The 24260-nt window shown below is 36.8% G+C and overlaps 1 protein-coding gene across 3 annotated transcripts in view; it reads left to right on the top strand.

Annotated features, from left to right (window-relative positions):
• The window catches only part of MAGI3 (membrane associated guanylate kinase, WW and PDZ domain containing 3), a 227096-nt gene that overhangs the window by 103470 nt on the left and 99366 nt on the right, over positions 1 to 24260 (top strand). For all 3 annotated transcript variants that reach the window (XM_027860385.1, XM_027860384.1, XM_027860386.1), the window contains exons 2-4: positions 9622 to 9738; positions 13676 to 13795; positions 24044 to 24253. In XM_027860385.1, the coding sequence (XP_027716186.1) occupies positions 9622 to 9738; positions 13676 to 13795; positions 24044 to 24253 (447 nt within the window). The remainder of the gene's footprint in view (positions 1 to 9621; positions 9739 to 13675; positions 13796 to 24043; positions 24254 to 24260) is intronic.

The raw sequence follows: 24260 nt of genomic DNA, 5'->3' as shown, positions 1-24260 counted from the left end.
TTTTCCCCGTTAGAATGTAAGCTCCTTGAGGGAAGAGATGTTTTTGCTTTTTCTTTGTACTAAATCACGATGCTTTTCTTGGCACATAGTATAGCAATTAATTAATTCTCAGTAATTAATAAATGGATTCAAAGATCTATCATTTATGCATAGAATTTCTAGGTCTCATAATCATTTAAAATATATTCCTAAAATGCTAGATTGAATTAAACTCAGTTTTCTAGTACGTAAAAAGGTTTGTAATGGGTTTGAATTGAAGAACATAAATATTTGTTTCCTGGGAATTCATTCTTTGGAAATTTTAGTTTTTTGATCTATTTATAGTATATTTTTATCACCCCATGTCTTGTAGGGGTAAAAATAGCCTTTTAACTTTATTACCACTTAAGAGTAAAAAAAAAAAACATTTGAGATGAACCATCCTAATGTTATTCTTGTCTGCTCTCTTGATTGAAAGCATTTCTGCCCTGTGGTATAGATTCTTAGGACTTTTCACATTGTACATTAGAATGTTGGGTTGAAATTTGTAATTTAAAAAAATTATCAGTCATTCATCTAGCATTTATTAAGTGTCTGCTACATGTCAGATGCTGTTCATAAATGCTGAGGATACAAAGAATGGTTTAAAAGACAAAACAAAACATTGCTTGATCTCAAGTAGCTGAGTCTTAATGGAGATGACAACATGAAAACAACTGAGTATAAACAAGCCATAAACAAGATAAATTGGGTATGCTCTCAGAGTGAAATCATTTAAGTAAACTTAATGAGGACCGGGAAGGACTTCCAGAAGAAGGTGGAATTTTAGCTTAGACCTGAAGCAAGCCAGTGAAGGGGAAGGGGAGAGAAGGGGTAGGGGATGTAGAGGGAGAGATGTCCATAGTCAGACAATAGCCAGTGAAAGTACTTATGAATTAGTAAATGGGAGTGTCCTATACAAGGACTAAGTGTAAGAAGACTAGAAAGGAAGTAGGCAGGTTAGGAAAGGTTTTTAAGTTCAAACAGGAAATTTTATATTTCATCCTGAAAATAAGAAAGGAAAGAAAAAAGAAAGGAAGGTTTGGCAGTGTGGAGAATAGATTAGATTGGGGAGCTGAGGAACTATTAAATCTCTCTTTTAAAAGAATGAATTCTACAAGTTATCTGTTTTTGGCCCATTGTTAAAGTTTAGTGTTATTAATATGTAAAGTTAACCTTTTAAAATAAAATCTGGGGGCAGCTAGGTGACACAGTGGATAGAGCACTGGCCCTGGATTCAGAAGGACCTGAGTTCAAGTTTGGTTTCAGACACATAACAGTTACTAGCTGTGTAACCCTGGGCAAGTCACTTAATCCCATTGCCTAGCAAATAAATAAAATAAAATAAAATCTGAACTTGAAAATTATAATAATTTGCACCTCAAATTTCTTACTAGGCACATACTCATCTTCCCTTGTAACTATCCTCTCTACCAGCTTCTTGGACAAATCATCAATAACAATATTTCTACCTCAGGACTTGGAAATTCTAAATACATAACTGCAATTTGCAAAGATTACTGAATCTTAGTTAATGTCTGTTCTGGGAAATTGAAGGGTACAGTGGAACGATTTCTATCTTCTCTTATGAGAAAGAAACAAGAGTGAAGTCCCTCAGTTGGTACTCTGCTAAAGGTGCACTATTTACCAGGCAGAAAGGCAGGTTTGTTAGTGATACCTGGCATGAGAAGCACAAATAAGTAATCATTGTAAATGATCTTACTATAACTCAAGTCTTTGTAAAAATAAATAAATAAACAGATGTGTACTGTTCATTTAGGAGAACTAGGATTATGTAAGCCTTTTTGTCAAAAGGTAGAATTCCTGAGAGAAGATTTACCTTTTGCCATTGATTACTGATTTTTTTTTTAGTTTGATTCTGTTAATAGACTCAGAGGGAAACTTCTCATACCTTGGGTATTCCCTCTTTGGAGCAGATGAGAAGACAAAAACAAGAATCTAATGAAATGAAAAGGCTGGTTGAGAACCACAGTAGTGGAAAGACTAACTAGCAGTCACTGCTGAGATCATCAAAGTATTTGTAAAGAGTTCTCTCTTATTCCTTTGCTTTTAGTGTGTATATAATGCTAGAAAAAATTATAATGATTTAATGTGTCCTTTTTATGATGGGATTTCAGTACTTGGGGAATATGTAATATAATCATTGTGGGTAGACTAGTGCAAGTTTGCAACTTTTTCCTTTCCACACCTTACTAGATGGTCTTCATGGATTGCTTTATTCCTCCCTTTCCTTCCCCTTGCCACCAAAAAAAAAAAAATTGGTGGCCTGCCATTTGTGGATGAGCGTTTCCAAATTTATTCTTTGTTTATCCATTTATAATTTATTGTGGTACAGGTATAAAATTATGATATAAATCTATTTTCTGCCAAACTTTCCAGATTTCCCAGTATTTCTAGTTGAAGAGAATCCTTTTTCTAGTATTTGTGTTCTTGAATTTAATCATATACTAGACTCATGCATATTTGTTTTTAAGTTTTCCTCATCTAATTCATTCTACTGGTCTATGATTCTATACTTTAAATCCAGTAACAAATAGTTTTGGTAATTATTACTTGTGATATAGTTTGAGATCTGACAATGCCTCCTTCCTTTCTAATTTTGTTCATTATTTCTCTTCATACTATTGTCTTTTTTTATTCTTTGATATGAATTATTTTGTTTTTTGTTTAAATCTATAAAGTAACCCTTTGGTAATTTGATTAGTATAGCAGTAAATCTGCAAAGTACTTTGGGTAATAATTTTTATCATATTTGTGTGATTCAGCCGTGGACACTGAATATTTTTCCATTTAGCTTAGCTCTTTATTTTTTAGTGGAAATTGTTTTATAGTTTTTATTTATGTATGTCTTGGTAGGTTAATCTTCAAATACATGCATTTTGGTCTCCTAAATGGAATTTCTCTTTCTTTTTTTTCTACTGGTTTTTGTTAGTGATACACAGAAATCCTGATGGTTTGGATATTGTTGGGGTTTTTGTACTCAGCTACTTTCTAGGAACTGTTGTCTTATTGTCTTATTCATCAGATTTCTGATAATCCCCAGTCTAACATAACCCGAAAAGTGATTCAGCTTCTGTTTGCTCTCCTGAGGAGGAGATTCACCACCTCTAGAAGCAGCCCACTGCACTTAGGTTTTTTAGGAAGCTTTTTTCCTGACATCAACTCTAAGTTTGCTTCTTTGCAACTTCTACCCACTGCTCCTGACCATGCCTTCTGGGGCCAAACTGAAAGCAGAACCAGAAGAAATGTGTGGAGGTGCTTATAAAGACCTCCTTCCTTTCCTCCTTTCTGTTTTCCTTTATGGCAAGGGATTCAGTGTGGCCTAGGTCAAATCTGCTGCCTGATTTTGTAGGCCAGCTGAATGTTTTCTACATTTTAAAATAAAGTTTTATTGTATTTTAAAATGTAAATCCTGTTTTTAGCTTTCTGTTGTAGTTTGCTGAGCCCTGCTTTATGGTAATTCTTGTTTAAAAGTGAAGAAGGAAGTTTGGCTTGGCACTGCTGGAAATCCTTATCTCAGCGGTCCTTGGACAACCCATAAACTGATTGCTGGATGTCACCTGAATGTCTTATAGGCATCACAACCTCAACAGAATCCCACACATGCATGCGCACACACACACATATCCTTCCTCCAAACTTTCTGTTTTTCTTGATAGCACCTTCCTTTCAAGCCCTCAGTTTTGCACCCTTGGAGCCATCCTTGATTGTTATCTTTTCTCATTCCCATGTCCAATCAGTTTATAAATCTAGTAGATTCCTCCTGCACAACATTTCTCACATCCCCCTCCTCTTATCTTCACTCACATTCTTTGTCCTAGTTTAGGGTCTCATTCCTTACCTGGGCACTGACCTCCTTGCTGTTCCTCAGCCATGACACTCCATCTTTACTCCAGGCATTTTCACTGACTGCCCTGCATGCAAAGCATGCTCTCTCTTTATGCTCTGCCTACTGGCTTCCTTCAAGTCCCAGCTAAAATGCCTCTTTCTTTAGGAAGCTTTTCCTGATCCCAGTACCCGTTAATTCTAATGCCTTCCCTCAGTTGATTATTTCTAGTTTATCCTGCATATAGCTTTTTTGTACATACATGTTTGCAGGTATGAGCGCCTTCAAAGCAGGGAATGTATTTTACTTTTCTTTGTATCCTTAGTGCTTAGCACAGTTTCTGTCTTTAAGTCCTTAATAGATACTATATTCAGGGCAGCTAGGTGGCGCAGTGAATAGAGCATCGACCCTGAAGTCAGGAGGACCTGAGTTCAAATCCAGCCTCAGACACATAACACTCACTAGCTGTGTGACTCTGGGCAAGTCACTTAACCCCAATTGCCTCAGTTAAAACAAACAAACAAACAAATAGATGCCCTATTCACTGACTTCTCTGAGACTAGCTTTTCCTACCATTTACTCTTTATGTATCTTCTATGTGACCGTGTATGTACTTTTAAATCTGCTACAGAAGAATGTGAGTTTCTTGAGGTCAGGGACCATTTTTTTAAAATTGATTCTTTGTATCCCTAGTGCTTAGCAAATAAACTTAGTAAATGCTTGCTGATTGACTAAGAATTTTTCTTGATTTAGTTTTGTGATTTTTTAAATCAAGTAACTTTCTGAAACTTTGAAATAGAGTTCCAAGTCATAAATTCTGCTAAAAGTTTATAAATATTGCTGTTTTATAGATCTAACAAGTAAACTATAAATCATACCAATAAATCCATTATCTAAAGTTTCAATTTATGAATCATTCTAAAGAGCATATGATTACAAATCCATACTTAATTATTATGTTTGTAAGTTAACATTTGTCACTTGTTTCCCATGGAGAATCAGGATATAGAATAAAAGCCTAGAGCAGTGGTTCTGAAGGTTTATGTAATGATGCCAACTTTTTTTTAAAAGAACAAACAAATAAATAAAATGTTACCCTTCCCCCTGCTTTTTCATAACATAATCAACACATACTTTTCTTAGCTTATATTTTTAAATAAAATAAAGAATCTTTTATAATTTTGTAACAATATATAAATAAGTCTATAATAAAAATGAAATTCATTGTCATTGGTTTATAGATTTTGAGTTGGAGGGAACCTTTCCTATCAAACCAAGCCTAACCTCTTTTTTACAGCTAAAGAAACTGTTATGGGAGAAATAATTCCTCTCTGAGTCCATGTGGTAGGTAACCACTTCCAAATATATATGGATCCACAATTCAGAAATTATGGAGGTTAAAAACCTAGGTTTTACTATTATACTCAAGCTTCAGTTCAGGCCTCAGAGGAAACCTGAACAATTAGGAGGATTCCTATAAGGCTTCTTATAGGAAAAATTACATAAGACTGACAGAGAAATAATTCATTTGTGTATTGCAATCTTGTACATTCCTCTTAGGCCATAAAAGTTAAAAAGAAGATAGATCTGTAATCCCATTCTTCCTTCAATGTCATAAAATTTGAACAAATTTAGTTAAACAGAGTCATGATCTCATACATCCCCTGGTCAAACAAACTATAGGTAAACTAAGGCAGGTTACAGATTAAACTACATTTACAGGATGGGCAGATAGGTGGCACAGTGGATAGAGCACTGGGCCTGAAGTCAGGGAGATTCATCTTCTTTAGTTCAAAACCAGTCTCAGACACTTAGTACCTATGTGACCCTGGGCAAGCCACTTAACCCTGTTTGCCTCAGTTTCCTCATCTGTAAAATGAGCTAGAGAAGGAAATGGCAAACCACTCCAGTATCTTTGCCAAGAAAACCCCAAATGGGCTCACAAAGGTTTGGATACAACTGAAGAACAACAAAAAAAGGATTCACAGGCTGATTGAGGAGGGAGATTTATATGTCATCAAGGAGTAAGAGACAGTTGAGACTATTCCTTTGGCTTCTTCTCTAAGGAAATTTTAACATGGACAGGTTTTGGTCAGGTGAGGTTAATATTAACCAAAAAATGTTGGAGGAGTAAAAGGAAATAAAAATTGCCATAACTGAGGCTCAAAGAGGTTAAATGACCTTGCCCAAGGTCACAAAGATAATTCAAGGTTTCTATCACAAGGAAACAAGGAAAAGTAACTGAAACATTAAATAAATGAGTTTTACATAGTTTGCAAAATTCTGCACAAACATTATTTCATTTGATACTCATACCAACTCTCTGTGATAGGTATATTACCCTCTTTTTTATTCATTATTTTCTCCTCTCCCTCTCCTAAAAAAACCTTTCTCCCTATCAAGTGTTCCACCTTGAAGTGGTGAGGAAACTGAGGATCATGAACGTAAGTCAGTCGAAAAGCATTTTAAGTGCCTACTGTGTGCTAGCAATCACTATACTAAGCACTGAGGATTAAAAAAAAAAGTTTGAAAAAATAGACTGTACTCAAATAGCTCACAATCTGATGGGGGAGACAACATGCAAACAAATATGTTCAAACCATCTATAAACAGCATAAATAGGAAATAATCAGGAGAGGGAATGTACTAAAATTAAGAGAGATTCAGATAGACTTCCTGTAAAAGGTGGGATTTTAATAGAGACTTAAGGAAGCCAGTAGGTAGAGGTGAGGAAAGAGAGCATTGGAGGCTTGGGGGACAGTCAGAGAAAATGCCTTGATGAAAGAGTTGGATTATCTTGTTTGTGGAATAGCAAGGAAGCAAGTATCATTAGATTGAAGAATACACGGGGAAGATGTAAGTTGTAAGAAGACTGGAAAGGTGTGTGGGGAGGGAAGGGATAGTTTATGAAAGGTCTTGAATGCCAAACAGAGGATTTTTTTTATTTGATCCTAGAAGTGATAGGGGGCCACCAGAATTTATTGAGTCGAAAAATAACAGTACTGAACCTGTGCTTTAAGAAAGTCACTTTAGTAGCTGAATGGATGACAGAGACAGGCAGACCCACCAGCAGCTGTTGCAGTAATTTAGGCATGAGGTGATGAGGACCCCCAGTGATGGTTTTGTCAAAGGAAAGAAGGTGGCATATTTGGAAGTTGTTTCAAAGGTGAAATTGACCAACCTTGACAACAGCTTGGATATGGAGAGTAGGAGAGAGGAAGGAGTCCAGGATGACTCCAAGGTTACAAGCCTGTGTGATTGGAAGGATAGTGGTGCCCTAGACTTGTAATAGGGAAATTTGGAAAGGATGAGGATTTGAGGTGAAAGATAATGAGTTGTTTTGGACATGTTGAGTTTGAAATGTCTACTGAACATCCATTTTTAGGTGTCTGAAAGATGGCTGGAGATAGATGTGAGACTGAAGGTCAGCAGAGGTTGATACTTGCCCGAGGCCATACATTTAATAAATAGGTCACTTTCAGTTATTTAAGATTCTCTTTTTGTCACACAATTTTGCTTCTGAATTGTCTTAGAAAAGGAAAGCTCATGTTTTTGACTTGCTAAGAGCTTACCACTAACTTGAAAGTATCTCCCTGCCACATCCTGGTTGTGTGACCTGGGCAAGGCACTTAACTTTTTAGTACTCTCATCTAGTCAACTCTCTAAGATTGACTAAGGGAGAGAGAAAGTGCTCCCTGGCCTGCATGGGTAAGGGGGAGTTGTCCAGATCTGGCAATTCTAGCTGCTATTGAAATCATAGGTCCAGCCTCTGTCTCTGTTCTGCCATAATCATTGCTATTAAATTATCTTGACCAATTATAATTCATTTGTTAATCTATCTTAATTTGTACTTCTATGTAATTTGTAACATATCTCACTGTGGAGACAGGAAGGAAGATTGGATTTTGTTTAAGAGGACTTGGGTTCATATCCCAGCCCTGACACTTACTATGTAGCCTTGGATGAGTGAGTGAGATGGTCTGTGTCCCAGTTTTTTTCTGTATAAAATGAAAGTGGTGGACTGGAGTACCTGTTAGGTTCCTCCTGGCTCAAACTAATGTTAATAGAAGGGTTTTACAGTTGCCAGCTTTATCAGAAATATTTATTTTATGAAAGAATTCTGGTGTTTTCCTTGCAACTATGCATTATCAGAATTTCACCTCGAGCCTCAATAGGAGTAAACAGTAGAAATTGGAAGCTGCTCCTGCTCCTAGGATATGAAGATATTCAGTTCCTTTGTATTCATCTTCTCACCTTGGAGAGCTCCCGGTTTCTAAACACAGCAGAGTTGTTTAATTCTTTCCTTCAGGAGTCTTTACAGACAGAAGTGTTCTTTGAGCCATTATTTTTATTGCATCTTTTCTCATTTAATTTTGCCATACTGTATGTTTTTTATTATTTTCACATTAAAATTTAATCTGGGTCCAACACATCTCACATCATCTCTGGTTAAAACTTAATGTAATTAAAATTGGGGAAATCTTGAATTTAAAAAAGTGTTGCTACAAGTAGTAGTACCAGCTTAGTTACATTTTTAAGCTCATAAATACATTTCAGGGTTATTATAACTGCAAGCTTTGTTTCTACATCTTCACAAAGATTGAGCAGGCACTAATTCATTTCTGTGAAGTTAGGACCCCACTGGTATCTTCCAGTCTTCTAGAACATTGTTTCCTACCTGTAAACCCTTAGGTACTCTTTTCATATGGGTTATATGTGTGGGAAATGGTGCAGAAACAGTTACAACTCATGTGATAAGTTTGACCACAACAGCTATCTACATGAATAAGGAGCAAATACTGAGTTAAAATATGCTATATTTTAGCTTTGACAGCACAGTTTTGATAGTAAGTTAAAATCAAATAATAGATACAGTTATTGATTCAATCTGTTTTGTCTCATTGTATCTCATTCCCTTTCTAATAAGTTCCAACTAATTGGAGTCTTGACTGATAATTGACACTCAACAGAGACAAATGTGGGCCGGGGGTGGGGTGGATTGTTTTATTTATTTTTTAACCTCTTCTGGCTCTTTTTTGCCATATGCAAACCCTTACTAACAATTCTACTGCCCCCTGGATTGTCCCCCACTCCCACTTCCCTCTAAATCTTGAATTTCTCACTCCCCTGTTTACTTCATCATTATTACGCTAATAAGGGGAATAAAATGTCTAACTTCTTTGTGAATATAATGCCTTTCTGTCATCTAAGTGGGCAGAAATTCCCTACCCATTCTCTTTACTGATGATGTCAGATTGAGGCATCCTTATCACCTTGGCTGAAAACAATGTTTACATTTTATAAAACTGGCTAGTAAGGAAGGTTTCTGGCCATTACATTTTTATATTATGTTCCATATATTTATATAATATGCACATATAGGTTGCTTTGCAAATAGTATACTCTCTTAGCAGCAGACATATCATTTAATTAAAGAAATAAAAATATTCTAGTACATCATGGTACCCAAGGGTCTATCTATTTTATAGCTATTGCTACACTATTCTTATCAGTTTCATGAGTTGCTGTGCCCCATAAAATTAAACCCTGGGTGATTAACCTCTGCGTACCTTAGACTGATCCTTGGAGGACAGTCTGTCACCACAGCTGTACTCGCAGCCTTTCTAATTTGTCAGTACTTGCCAGAGCTTACATTCTTCTGGAATAGCCCTCTTAGAACCTAGGGTACGAGCCATAGGAAGGTAGTTCCTGGTGTTCACAAAATAATGTTTTGTTTTTGTTTTTGTTTTCTGTAGGAAAAGTCATCAATAAAGATTTGCGTCATTATCTGAGTCTTCAATTTCAGAAAGGCTCAATTGATCATAAACTCCAGCAGGTGATCAGAGACAATCTCTACTTGAGAACCATCCCATGTAAGTATGTGAATGCTGTAATTAAGATTCAAGTATTCTAGTTAAACTAAAGATATATAGATAAAGATAAGGCTGCAGTTCTGTTATATAGAGATTGCAACACCCTCCACTCCACTCTACTCCTTAACCCCTGGGATTGAACATTGGGCTGCAATAAGCTTTTGAAGAATTTGTTTAATTTTTTAGAAAATTGGAAAATGTTTTATTATGAAAAAAATTAACATTATTAATAAAATATTTAAGATAAAGCAGTCATATTGCTTTCCAGTCTTTACTTCTTATTGATTTGCATAAATGAAAACATTTATTATGTATTTGCTATGAGCACTGTGCTCAGCTCTGCAGATACAATTACAAAAGCAAGACAATCCCTGCCCTCAAGGACCTCACATTCTAGTAGAAAGAGATAAGGCATGCACCAGAGTAGCAAACAGAAAAGGGTGTTTGGTTGGGAAATCACACCTAGTGAATGGAACTTTTGGGGAGCTGATTGACACACCCTTTCCAGAAGCAATAGTATAGATTTGATGTTTGTTCCTAGAGCAAGAAAGAAGTGAACAGCAGGGATTCCCTCCCTGTCAGGGGAAACATGCAACAAGACAAAAGGCCTGGGGGGTGTGGGTGAGGGGTGCTATAGAATCATGCTCCACAGTTGGCTAAGTTTAAAAATTTATTGTAAACTATTTACAGCTTTAAAACATTAAAATTTTGAGTTAGGAAGACCTTAGTTTGAATCATACCTCAGACACTTAAAAGCTTTATGACCCTGAGCAAGTCACTTAATCTCTATGGTGCTCAATTAGTCATTTATGTGCTGAGCTCAGTTTCATCTAATATAAAAAATGAGGATGTTAATACCTATCCATACCTACCTTAGCTACTATAGGTTTGTTGTGAGGACTGAATGAAAATATCTATAAGGTACTTTGTGAGTCTTAAAACACTATTCATGAGTCAGTCACCTGGCATTAAGTACCTCCTTACTCTGTGACAGGCACTATGCTATATAAAAGTCAGTTATTGTTGCTGTAACTGAAGACAAGCATTATATATAGTACAATTCAAATGCAAAGGCAGGCAGGATATGTTTCTGCCCCTGGTAGAACTCTCATTTTCACAAAAAAGGGGGGAATTCAGTGCCTTCTTTTTCTGTGAATTTTAAAATTTTTTCCTTTATTCTAGAAGTTGGTGACTATGTTCTTGTTTTCCAGAGATGTTAGTTGGTGGGAGAAGGGAAGAAAATAAGCTTTTTATAGCACCTACTATTTGCTAGCCACTATACTAAGTGCTTTTTAAGAGATTATGAAGAAAAATTAACCTTATTAATGAAATATTTAAGATAAAGCAGACCCATATGGTCACATAGTAAGTATCTGAGATCAGATTTGAACTTGGGTCTTCCTGACTCCAGGTCCAATGCTCTGTCCTCTGTGCTACCAGCTGCTTCATGGTATACACTGACAGAGCACCCACTTATTCCAGTAGTGATTTAGAAACAAGAAGTTTATTGCCTCACTTTAAAAGACTCAGGATAGGGAGTGAGAGCAAGTCTAACGAGTTAGAAGTTGAAAAGAAGCTGGGCTCTGTTTTCTCTCTTCTTTTGACCTTGAGGCATAGCAGGGAGCTAAAAGAAAGTATACTACTTTTAAACTTAATAATAACAATATATAATAGCTAGTATTTATGTAGTGCTTTAAGGTTGGCAAAGCACTTTACAAATATTCTCTCTTTTAATCCTCCCAACAACCCTGGGAGGTAGGTGCTTTATAGATTAATGACTCGCCTAGGGTCACACAGCTAATAAATACCTGATGCCTGAGATCAGATTTGAACTCAGGTCTTCCTAACTCCAGGTCCAGTCCTCTATCCACCATGCTGCCTGGCATGAGCATATGTATATATATACGTTTTAAAAAATCTTTATGTTCTTAAATAATTATGATCAGATAAAGGAATTTTAGACTTCATGAACATGTATCGAAAAGCTTTTTTTTGCCTTTTTTTCCTCAGTGCTTAGTACAGTATGTGGCATATCGTAGATGCTTAGTGAATATTAATTGACTGAGTGATTGACTATATCCATATGTAAACGAGGGAGAGTAGATGAGTGGGTCTTGGGAATTGAGTAGATTCAGGAACTTAAAAGTTTGGATATTTGAGGGAGCAACAGTATGTATGTTGAAGTTTCCTGGAATGAGGGCAAGAATTGGGTTGGAAAGACTGTGAACTAGGCACTTAACTCATTGAGAAGTGAGGGAGAATGTCTGGGGAGTCCTCAGAGTAGATCACAGCTACCAGAATCTTTATTGGGTGATAAATTTTGTATTGATTGACCCTCAGAGAATGAGAGGTTACTGAATAATGGCATTAAAGAGAGAGTCAGGAAGTGGCAAGGGGGCCATAGCGATATACAGGTAATATGAAAGTGCTAATTACTTAATACAAGGAATGATGTTGAGGTAACATCGTCATGTTTTTATCTTAAGTACTTTCTAGTTCTCCTTTGCTGAAAGCAGTAAAGAATTTTAAAACTTCTGTGATAAAGTTAGATTTTCACTTAGACAGTGATTTAGCCTTATTCTACATGTGTGGCCATCACCATAGCTCGGTCCCTCATATCTTCTCACCTGGACTGTTAGAACAGTCTCTTAATCGGTCTTCCTGACTCTAGTTTCTCTCTGTCCATTCCATCTTCCATGATTTGCCAGTAATTTTCCTAATGCACAGGTCTGAATATGTCACTCTCATACTCAGTAAACTCAAGGGGTTTCCTATTGCCTAATTGATGGAGCAAGTACAATAATTGTGTTTTGTTCATTTCATGAAGTTAGTTTTATCTTAAAATCTTAGTTTTCCATAAATTCTAGAAATAATTTCAGAGATTAATGTGTAAGTAGTAATAACTGGATGAATGAAAAAGTAAGCAAGAAAAGAAACTGTTATTTCTTCAGTGTAGGGTATACCCTTTGTATAGTTTAGTTCCAAAATACATACTGACATATTTAGAGTCTCAAAAGTAATATCAGAGATGGAATTTGAGCCCATCTTCCTGACTCAGCCTAACACTCTTTTTATGAAGGCTGTTGAAATCAATCAACTTGAACATTTTATGAGTTAGTCTAAAATAATTACAATCTAGAATTCTTTCCTTCTTTTCTCATTGGAATAGAACAAGTCTTCCAGGAAAACTTTTTTTCTTTTTTTTGCTTTTTCATGTCTTCACTTCACATAGAATGCAGGTTTAAGTGACTGCTTGGGAGGTACATTATACCTAGACTAATAATAGCTAATATTTATGTAGCACTTTATAATTATTATCTTATTTGATCCTCAAAACAACCCTGGGAGGTAGGTACCATTATTATTCTCATTTTATAGATGAGGAAACTGGGGTAGAGGTTAAGTGACTTGCTCAGGGTCCCAAAGCTAGTAAGAATCTGAGGCCAGTTTTGAACCCAATTTCAAATCTTCAGGCCCAGTGATCTATCTATTGCACTCCCTAGCTGCCGTAGTATCAATAATATGACATGGGGACATAGTTGATGAAGTGTTGGGTTTTTTTTTAATTGGTAAGTTTTATCCATTATGTCACCTCCCTTTCCCAGTTAGCAAGGATAATTGAGAATTGAGTTATTTGTTGAAGTTTAATAAAAGTATAAGTGTAGGTTCTTAGGCAATTAAATTTCCCATGACACTCAGACTCAGCTTTTCAGAGTCTTTGTAGTTTTGAATTTCATAAATTCATGTATTTATCTTTATTTTTAAAATTCTCTTTTCTCATCTATACATTATTAATTGTCCTAGTTTCAGTGGGAAATTTCAAATGAAGGCTTTTTTGTGAGCATTATAAGCAGTATTTTTGTGAGCATCATCTCTGAATATTTTGTAATTTAAACCGTGTTTTATAACCTGACTTCTCTCTTTTCCCCCCTTTTAGGCACTACAAGAGCCCCCAGGGATGGGGAAGTTCCAGGGGTAGACTATAATTTCATTTCTGTTGAGCAGTTCAAAGCGCTAGAAGAGAGTGGAGCATTGTTAGAAAGTGGAACATATGATGGTATGTGACCCAAAACATTTTGTATCCAGCAATATTTCCGAATGACAGAAAATACCTTAGACAAAATTTGATGAATGAAATACCAAATATTTCTAAATTTTTTTCTTCCTTTAGAGGATATTTTTTCTTCATTGAGGTGAATTTGATAAATCACCAAAACTATTGAAAAACTAAGGAAACTCAGCTTTGGGGTCTCTGATGCAGGGAGTAAGCATAAGCAGGAAAACATAATTAGTAATGATTTAAATGGGGTGAGGGGGAATAAAATTAAACTGAATTCTATTTAATTATAGTGATCAAGCTTGGCCCTGAAGAAAAGTTGAGAAAATGCCCCTCTCCATTCATCCCAGAGGCAGGGGAATATTGTTTATACTGTTGTACAAAATTGATGTTGATTTTGCTGAACTTTTTAAAAAATCTTTGTTTTTTAATCTTTGTAACCAGGAATGGCTCAGCAAGTAGGAGAATGCAGAGTGATATATTTGGAAAATGAGTGTGATATAAAAATAGATCAATAAGAAAATAAACTTTTAAGAAACAAAAAACAATTAAAATACTAAGTCATATAAAGAAACTTGAAAGTGAACTGTTCTTTAATAATTAAAACTGCCTCATACAGTCAATACTTCACTGATTCCTAGTAAATCCAGAGATATTTATTTTTGAGTGTCTATATAGTTCACATTTACAAATAGCTTTCAGGTTCCAAAGTTCTTTGTCCAAAGTAATCTGTAGGTAGCATAGTATTATGTCCATTTACAGGTGAAGGAACTCAAACTTAGAAGTGAAGTGACTTACCTAAAGTCACACTGCTTGTAATTGTCAGGGACAGAATACATGACATAGGTATCTGCATATCCAGAATAATGCTTAGCATTTTTCCATTTGTAAGAAATACTAGTATTATTTCTCATTGTAGTCAGATAGCCATTTTGGCTCTGAATTTTGGGTTTTTGTTTTGTGAACTAGGGAAAGACCAGTGTGTTTCATGTATTGTAAACTATCATAAATGTAGCTTGATCATAGAATGTTAACTTCCCAAAAGATGTTATGAATGTTCTGCCAAATAAGAAGTTAATGAGGTTGCCTGTTTCTCATTGTGTAGTAAAGATGTGAACATTCTAGAACTGATAGTCATACTTTTTATAACAGGAAACAGGAAAGAGGCACAAGGAATTGCATATACAGGTTCCAGCTCCCCTAATACTGTTAGACTAAGATGAGCACGTCTTCATCAAGGAGGAAATAGATTGCAAATATTTTTTCAAAGCATATTATAACTAGGTCACAAACCTACACTGATACTTTTGAAATTAGAAAACACAACTTCCTGGAGCAATCAGAAAGGTTAAGAACAAGTATGTGCCATTGGATTTGTTGATTGTAATCAAAAATGACTTATCTCTGGATGGAGTTAAAATCCATCAGTGCATTCAAAAGCCCCTCCATGTGTCACATCCACATGTGACAACTTAGCCAACAGTGTTCTGGAAAGAAGCATCAAACGAATGACTAAGTCATGGAAGAGTTTATGATGACAATTCAAGAATAGATCATTGTTGCTAGAAATTGCTGAAGGGTCGTCTGCCCTTAAAGAGCCTGGTGGACTTAGTGAGCAAAGTAGACTGGAAGAAAATGGTAGAATCTGTGTAACATATCACTGCAGGATGAAACAATTCTGTTCTTAAAAAATAAAAGTATACATTGGAAGCAAGTGTTGGCCACAATTGCCTGGACATAACACTGACCCATGAAACTTAAGAAAATGATTCTATTAAATGTTGCCATTCTAAGCATTTATATCCTCCAGGTTCTATGAAATGAAAAGTTTTCCAGATATAGAACTAGTATATAGCAAAGGAGATAAAAATAATATATGTCATTTCTGTTATCCTGCTTCCTTCTGGAGGCATATTGATACTTTCAGTGGAACCTACGTCTTACCTAATACTTCTAGCTACAAAAAGCAGCTTTTTATTTATTAGTGTAATCAACCATAGAACATTAAATATAAAAAAGGGGAAGATAGTGACTTGTTCTGGGATCTTTTCTAGTTTAATGCCATCAAAAAAGATAAGGATAAGATGGCATTAATCATAACTGGCAGTTTTAGGTTGGCAAAGAGCTTCGCATAGGTTATATTATTTATTTACCTTCATAATAACTCTATTTGGGTGAGTACTACAAATTTTATCCTCATTTTATTGATAAATTAACAAAGATTTAGAGAGATTAAATTACTTGCCCATGGTAGATTTAACCTGTGTCTCAGTTTAAGGTCAGCATTCTTTCCACTAAACTATTCAGCCTCTTTATCATTCTCAATTCTTCACTACAAGGTCATCATTTTCTAGAGGAACATGCCCGTATCAGCATTTTTGATCATTCTCATGTTTATTTCTTATTAACTCTTTGCTGTATTCCCTGATCAATTCTTCACCTAATTGGCTGACTTCAGCTTGTCAGAATATTTTGAACCATTGTGTCTTGTTGGCTGTCCCCCCTCACCCCAAAAAAGCAACTAAGACAATGCCAGTAACTTACAGCCTATACATCTATATTGCCATCTATACAAAATCTTTAAGGATCATCTGTACAAAAATCAAGGTCATCTTTAGTGAAGGTATTGGAAGGATAAGAACAGGATTTTGCAAGTGATATTCAACAACTGACCACATTTTTACTCTTTCACAATTAACTGAACAAAATAGAGAATAGAAGATCCCAATATGAATTATTGTTGATTATGAAAAACATTTGATTCAAAACAGCCTTATAGTCTCTTGTAACAAGATATGTTACATCCAAACATCAAAAGCATTCAAGATACCTTGAAAGATGTAACAAAAGAAATAACTATGTTTAATGGTTTTCTGATGAAGCCTAAAACAGGGAGATGGATACTTGCCAAAGGTGTTTACTATGATGAAGAAGATCCAGTATAGAGTCCAAGTTTAAGAACGATGTTGATAGCAAGGTTCTTTCTCCAGGTGCAAATGTTTGTGAATGGCATTCACTGACTGCATCAGGCTCCTGAACATCGCAAGCCTCCTGAAAGACATCTCTAATCACTCTAAAGAGTTCAGCTCTTCCATTCACACAGAAAAGACCAAGTAGATGGAGAATATCTGTTGACCAGATTACAGCATGAAGTTCTTGTCCATCAGTGTGTGTACACATGAACACACACGCACACACACACAAGAAAGTACAAATGGAAAATGAACTAGGGGGGTAGCTAGGTGGCGCAGTAGATAGAGCACTGGCCCTGGATTCAGGAGGACCTGAGTTCAAATCCGGCCTCAGACACATAACACTTATAGCTGTGTGACCTTGGGCAAATCACTTAACCCCACTCTCTAGCCAAAAGAAAAAAAAAAGAAAATGAAGTAGGCCCACAATTGAATAGGAGGAGGAGATAAGGTTGAATTTCCTTTGGGAAATTGCAGTGCTTCTTCAATGACCCCAAACTATCAATGAAAAGTAGAAGTAGAGGCCTGTCTTTTGGATCCTGCTATTGTGTAAGTGTCACTGTATGACAATAACATATGAAATATGATAGTCTTTGAAGAATTAAAATTAATGTCACAGAAGGCAACGAAGAGCAACAGGACCGTGAGTAGACAGTAATGCAGACCTAATGAAGAATTCTGAAGAACAGGAGTAAAAGATATTAACAAGGAATGATATGAGAGAAAGAGGTTATGGGCTAGTCATGTGGTGTGGGTGAAGGACAACAAGGGGGCAGCCAAATTGTGTCACAAGAACCTGCTCAGAGTCAGGTGAAATCAAGGAAAGTTCTTTACCCCTTTAGGTCAACACCTTGTGGTGAACATATAGGAAGACATGAACAAAGGTTGCATTAAGATGGGCAACGACGGATGGATTTCAGTCTACATCATTGGAGGGAACTTCCAAATTGATGATAGCAGGGATCCTTTTGAGCATTTGACAGTTTTTATATGTTCCTTAAATTTCATGCAGAAACTATTTTTTGGATAGCTCCTCCTTTTGTGACATTAAATTCCTTCAGTAAAAGTCCTTCAGCACAGTCCTCAGTGCTGTTCCATTCCTGTCTTTCTTTTTTTTTTCCATCAGACAATTTGTACATTACTAGTTCCTGTTAACTAGCTGTTTTTATTACTTATCTCACGTAACATATCAAAAAGTTCAAATATCATAACTTCCCTTATCTGATCACAATCTGTCATTATTCCAACTCTCTGTTTAACTTGCAACCCCACTGTTCTTCATCCTCACTGTGACCTCTTATCCCTTGACCCTTCATGTCTTTCCCAGGCCTCCAGCCCTGCACTGACTGTACTCTCCTACCTTCCCCATCTTGAGCCCTTGGTGAACCAGTTCAGCTATATACTGTCCTCTTTTCTTGAGTCCCTTGTCCATTTATCCTATCAACGATCTAGCCTTGCCAGGTCCCAACTTTGAATTACTCCCACCATCTGCTCAACTTTGTGCCTACTAAATGAAGCTAGAGAAAATCCAGAAATCATACTGACTGGTTCCAATAAAGATTTATGTTACATAATCTTAACTAGGCCCTCACTGCAGCAAAGCAATCCTTTTACACCTCCCTAGTTGATTCACTGCCCTACTCACCATAGTGTCTCTTCCATACCTCCTCAAAATTTCCATGGTTCTTCCTTCCAACTTCTAAGCTAGGAACCTGGCTGCACTGAAAAATTGAGGCCATTCTCAGAAGGTTCCTTCTTCTCCTCTCCTCCTCATCTCACATCACCTGGAAGACTTCTGCCTTTATTTCTTCCTTTACTTCTTTTTTTTGTCTGTATCTTTATTAATTTACTTATTTTTAGTTTTCAACATTCACTTCCACTAGATTTTGAGTTCCAAATTTTCTCCCCATCTCTCCCCACCCCCCAACCCAAGACGGTGTGCATTCTGAATGTCCTTTCCCCTAATCTGCCCTCCCTTCTATCACCCCCCCCTTATCCCCTTCTCCTTCTGTTTTCCTGTTGAGCAAGATTGATTTCCATAACGCATTGCCTGTATATCTTATTTCCCTCCTCCTTTACTTCTATCTCACATGAAGAGGTGTTCCTTCTCCTTGCCAAGGCAAATGCCTCTACTTGCACAAGTGATCCCATTCATTCCCATCTTCTCCAGCAGATTGCCCCCTCTATCCTCCTCACTCTTACTAATCTTCACTTTCTGTCTGTTGGCTGCTTCCCTGCTACCTACAAATATGACCATGTTTCTCCTTTAATCTCAAAAAAAAAAACAAACCCTCATTTAATCTGTACATCCTAACTATCCTTCCTTCTGTGGCTAAACTCCTTGAGGAGGCCATCTGCAGTCAATATTTCCACTTTCTTTCCTCCCACTGTTTTCTTAATATCTCTCATATCTACCCCACTTCCCTCCTTTGACATTGCTGCCACCCTGGTATACTCCCATCACCTCACATCATAGCTGCTGATGGGTCTTTCTGTCTCACGTCACTCCCCACTCTAATCCATCCTCCATTCAGCTGTTATATTGATCTCCTTAAAACACAGATCTGACAACGTCACTCTTCTACTCAGTAAACTCTAGTGGCTCTCTATCCCCTCCAGGATCAAGTATAAAGTCCTCTGTTTGGCATTCAACACCTTTTATAACCCATCCTCCCCCCCAACCTTTCCAGGCTTCTTACACCTTACTCATCCCCATAGTCAGGGATACAGTGCTGCTGGCCTCCTGGCTGTTCTTCACATGCCACACTCCATTTCCAACTCAGCCTTTTCATTGATGCACCTTAGGTCTGGGATACCCTTCCTCCTTATCTCTTTAATCTGAGTGACTTCCTTCTGACACTAGCTCCAGTTTATCCTTTTTATATGTTGTTGTACATAGTTGTTTTTCTTGTTGTCTTCCCCATTAGACTCTAACATTAGACTCCTTGCCTTTCTTTGTATCCTCATCCCTTAGCACGCTGCCTGGTATATACTAGGTGCTTAATAAATGCTAGTTCACTGATTGATTGACTATAATCCTCTCCCCCCTCATCTCTCTGGCTTTTTTCAAGTTTCAGCTAAAATCCTACCTTCTTCAGGAAACTTTCCTTGTCTCCCTTAATGGTAATGCCTTTCTCTCTGTTAATTAACTCCACTTTATCCTGTGTATATATTGTTTGTACATAGTTGTTTACATGTTGTTTCCCCTACTAGTTTGTGAGCTTCTTGAAAGCAGGGACTCTCTTTTGCCTTTCTTTGTATCTCCGGTTCTTAGCCCAGTGCCTGGCACATAGTTGGTGTTTAATAAATGTTTGTTGACTCTCTTCTGATACATTTGCATTTCTTTAACCTGATTTTTTGAGAAGTACTAAAGGGTCATAGCAATGCATTCATATCTATACAGGTACAGAAAGTGTTCTGTCGTGGTATGGAAGTCATTAATTTTTTGAGCACCTAGCATGTCTGAGGCATACTTTTGTACTGCAAAAATAGGAAGCATGCTAATGGGCTTATTATCTAAGAGGATATGCATATCCCCCATAATTATCATGAGGCTCTCCTAGGAGACCTCATGGCATTTAGGTAACTCTAGGATCTTAAAGACTAGAGCTTGCTGCATTTTTATTTATTTTGTTAAATATTTCCCAATTACATTTTAATTTGGTTTGAACAACAACAACAAAAAAAAGACTAGAGCTTTTACCATTCCTGCCAATCCGTAGAGGCTACGAGTACAGGCTTAACCACAGACTATATGTCATCTGTCTAAGGATCATCCTTGCAGAAAGCAGAAGGCTCATTACCAGCTTGGCCACAGGCTGGTAAATTTTTCAGACACAGAAACCCAGGAGGTTTTTTGGTGGATTACCCACACAGACAAAATTAGATCCTCGATTATAACTCTAATGCGAAGGATAGGGACTGGACTTGTGATTTCAATGGCATTGAGAATTCCCAAGTTAGGAAATTCCCTCCACCAATGCAAGCCACCATCTTCTCTGCAACTAACATTATAGAGACTTGTCAAACTCAAATATAAATGGGGGCCACTCATTCCTGGGGGCTGCAGATTAACTTAGGTTTAAAATGTAAAGTTGTATTTTATTGTATTTTTATTTATTTTGTTAAATATTTCCCAATTAAATTTTTAATCTAGTCCTGACCATACTGGGGAGTGTTATAGGCCACATGTTTGACCTCTCTGGTCTAGAGCACTAATAGGTTTGGTGACTTGCCCAGAGTCACACAGCCAATATGTATCACAGATGGTATTTGAGCCTAGTTCTTTCTGCCCTAAATGCAGGGTCTCTACCCACCATACTGTTTTACTTATGTAATGATAATCCCATAAATTTGTGTGGACTTCACAGTGTACAAAGTGCTTTCAAATTCCCAGTGAAAAGAAGCAGGAGAAAGGGGTGAAGTTGCAAAGATGTAAATTTAAGCTTCATATCAGGAAAAAAAAAAACTTAACAGTTACAATTATTCTGGCATTGGATAGCCTGCCTTAGAAGGTAGTGGGATTCCCCTCTCCCTGGAGGTCATCAAACAGAAGCTGGATAATCACTTGTTTGTGGAGATTCTTTTTTCAGATATAGGTTGAAATGGATGGCTGCTGAGATCTCTTCCATCCCAAATTCCTTAATTTTGATTGTGTGGTCTCATTTGATCCCCCTGGTTTTTTGTTTTCGTTGTTGTTATTGTTGGTTGTTTTGTTTTTGTGTCAAACCTATGATTTCATGATTACAGGAAGGTCGTGATGAGAAACTCCCTTTACTAGGTGGACAATTTTACAAACTTGACCAGGGCACTGAGAAGTCACCTCCCTTGTGACCCTTGAGTCACACGGCCACCATATTTAAGAGGCAAGACTTAAACTAGGTCTTCCTGACTCTGAGGCCAGCCCTCTGTCCATCCAGTATTTTATGTCACCACAGCAGTCACCTTGCATTAGTTACTGTTACAAGTATTATTATTCCTTTTCTACAAATGACTGAACTAAGGTACAAAAAAGGATAAAAACTCATGTTAAATGATGTAAAGGTTACAAAGCACTTTTTCCATAATAACCCTCTGAAGTTGCAAGTATTACTCTCCCCTCTTTTACTGAGAAGGGAAAAATGGGGATCGGAGAGGTCTTGGGATTTGCCCAAGCTTTATTAATTGTCAGAGTGAGGATTTGAGCCCACCATTCTGACTGATTCCAGTGCTCTTTCCTCTGCATTATGTTTATGTTAAAAACCATGAAAAGAGTACAATGTGCTATAGGATTTTAGATGATAGAAGATCACTTTGGGCTTGTGTGATCATCTTCATGAAGGCCATGATGTTTGAGGCCGACCTTGAAGGATGTATAGAATTTTGATAGCTTGAAATGGAGGGCCTGCTAGGCAGAAGGAAAAGCTCAAAGATGATGAAGCATAGCATATTTGTCAGGAATTAAAAGACAATTTTGCCGAAGAAAAGTTTTTGTATAGGGTAATAGTGAAAGATAAAACTAGAAAGGTAGTTTAGAGATACCTGTTGAAGGACCTCAAATGTTAAGACTAAGTAAAGAATTTAAACTGTGCTTTGTAGCCAGTGGGGATCCACAGACTTTTTGAGCTAGGGTGTGGTATAGTCAGATTAGGATGGATTGGCAGGTGGAAACACTGGTGACTTGAAGACCAGTTTGAAAGCTGTTGCCATAGTACAGAAAAAAAGGTAATGGTCTGAGCTAGGGTGGTAGCATTGTGAGAAGGAAGAATTGGACCATTTACAAAAGAGAATATGTAGGAAAAATCTCTCTCTCTCTCTCTTTCTCTCTCTCTCTTTACCTCTCTATCTCTGTGTGTGTGTCTCTCTCTCTTTCTCTCTTTCCCTCTCTGTCTGTCTCTCCCTTCCTCCCTCTCCTTCTCCCTCCCTCCCTCCCTCTCCCTCCTGCTTTCTGTCCTTCCCCTTTTCTCTCCGTCTTCCCCTCCTCCTTCTCTCCTCTTCCTCTTTTCCCCTGTCTCTTCTTTCCCTCTCTCTTTCATTGTTTTATATAAAATATTAGCAATTTTAAGAAGTACTCATTTAAATATAAATACAAAAATACCTCCTAAAGCCAGATTTCCAAAGTGGTTTGTATTTCCACCACCCCTCCTATAGAAGGAGTGCTTGAAAGTTAATTACATTGTTCTAGATTTGTCTACAGAATGTGATGGTTGGTTTATAGTTCATGTTGGAAGTAAAATTTGAGATAGAATTTTCTTTCAGAGAAACCATTAGCCATCCCTCTGGGAGAGCTAATTTGCCTCACATGGGTGAGTGCTTTAATTAATTCTTCTAGGGAACCAAAGCCTTTGCTTGAAGGATGTGATTCATCTTAAATAGAGAAAGAGTATTTTATTTCTCAAAGCATAATTTGCTTACTTTATCCCACTATAATATTAGCATGATTATGATTAATACAAGGTCAAAACTCATGATAGCCACCAACTGTTAATACAGATAGTTCTGATGAGTGCCTTCCTTCTGCACTTGGCTCTTTGATTAAGAATATGTATAAAATTGAGAGATTAAGTTGTTTGAATTTTTCTGGATCATTTATTTCTTAAAAAAAATGCTAATTCTTATGATAACATAGTAAAATTAATGTTTTCTGCTTTCAGGTGTGAGCCAATATTGAATTGTACAATTAATGCCATTACTTATTTGATAAAGTATTAAATGTAATTATGTAATTAGGATGTACAGAATTTTTATTTTTAATGACTTCTCTATAAAAAGATTCTTAAAAGATGTGGGGTTTTTTTTTTAGCTTCAGCTTCCCTACAGATTTTAGGGTTCAACAAAATTATTAATTATGTCGCACATTGGAACAAAATTGATTAGGGTCAGTTACCTTTACTTTTTCTTCCTACCTAATCTTGCTGTGTATTTTTCATGAAGGTATTAGTGTACTTAAAATTAACAAAGGAGAAATAAATTAAGTTCCTTATCCAGAACTATTTGTAATGCAGACACTTTGGGAATAAATGCATTATTCTCAAAAACAGAAGCAACTCTGTACCTTAATGAAAATAAAGTGCAGTTATAAGTAGCTGCATTTATAATTCAGTCATTACAGGTTGTAGGCATTTTAGTATGCGGCACAGTTGCCTAATTCTATTTTACGTAGAGCATTTAGTATTAGTCAGTAACCAGAAGCCAGTCCCTCTGTAACGACATCACACGGTGTAGAGCCGAGTGTGCTACTCATGGTTGTTAATATTCTCGTTCTGACAGTGCTATTGCTGTTGATTTTACCCATCAGGAAACTTCTATGGAACTCCCAAGCCTCCAGCAGAACCTAGTCCTTTCCAGCCAGATCCCGTTGATCAAGTCCTGTTTGATAATGACTTTGACACAGAATCTCAACGAAAAAGAACCACCTCAGTCAGCAAGATGCAAAGAATGGACAGCTCTCTTCCTGAGGAGGAAGAGGAAGAAGACAAGGAGGTCGTTAATGGAAGTGGAAGTGCAGGTTTGTA

The sequence above is a fragment of the Vombatus ursinus genome, unplaced genomic scaffold (assembly GCF_900497805.2).
Source record: "Vombatus ursinus unplaced genomic scaffold, bare-nosed wombat genome assembly UNPS02014179.1, whole genome shotgun sequence".
NCBI classification, from domain to species: domain Eukaryota; kingdom Metazoa; phylum Chordata; class Mammalia; order Diprotodontia; family Vombatidae; genus Vombatus; species Vombatus ursinus.
Note: the sequence above shows the minus strand (reverse complement) of the source record. Positions and strands in the feature narration are given on the sequence as shown.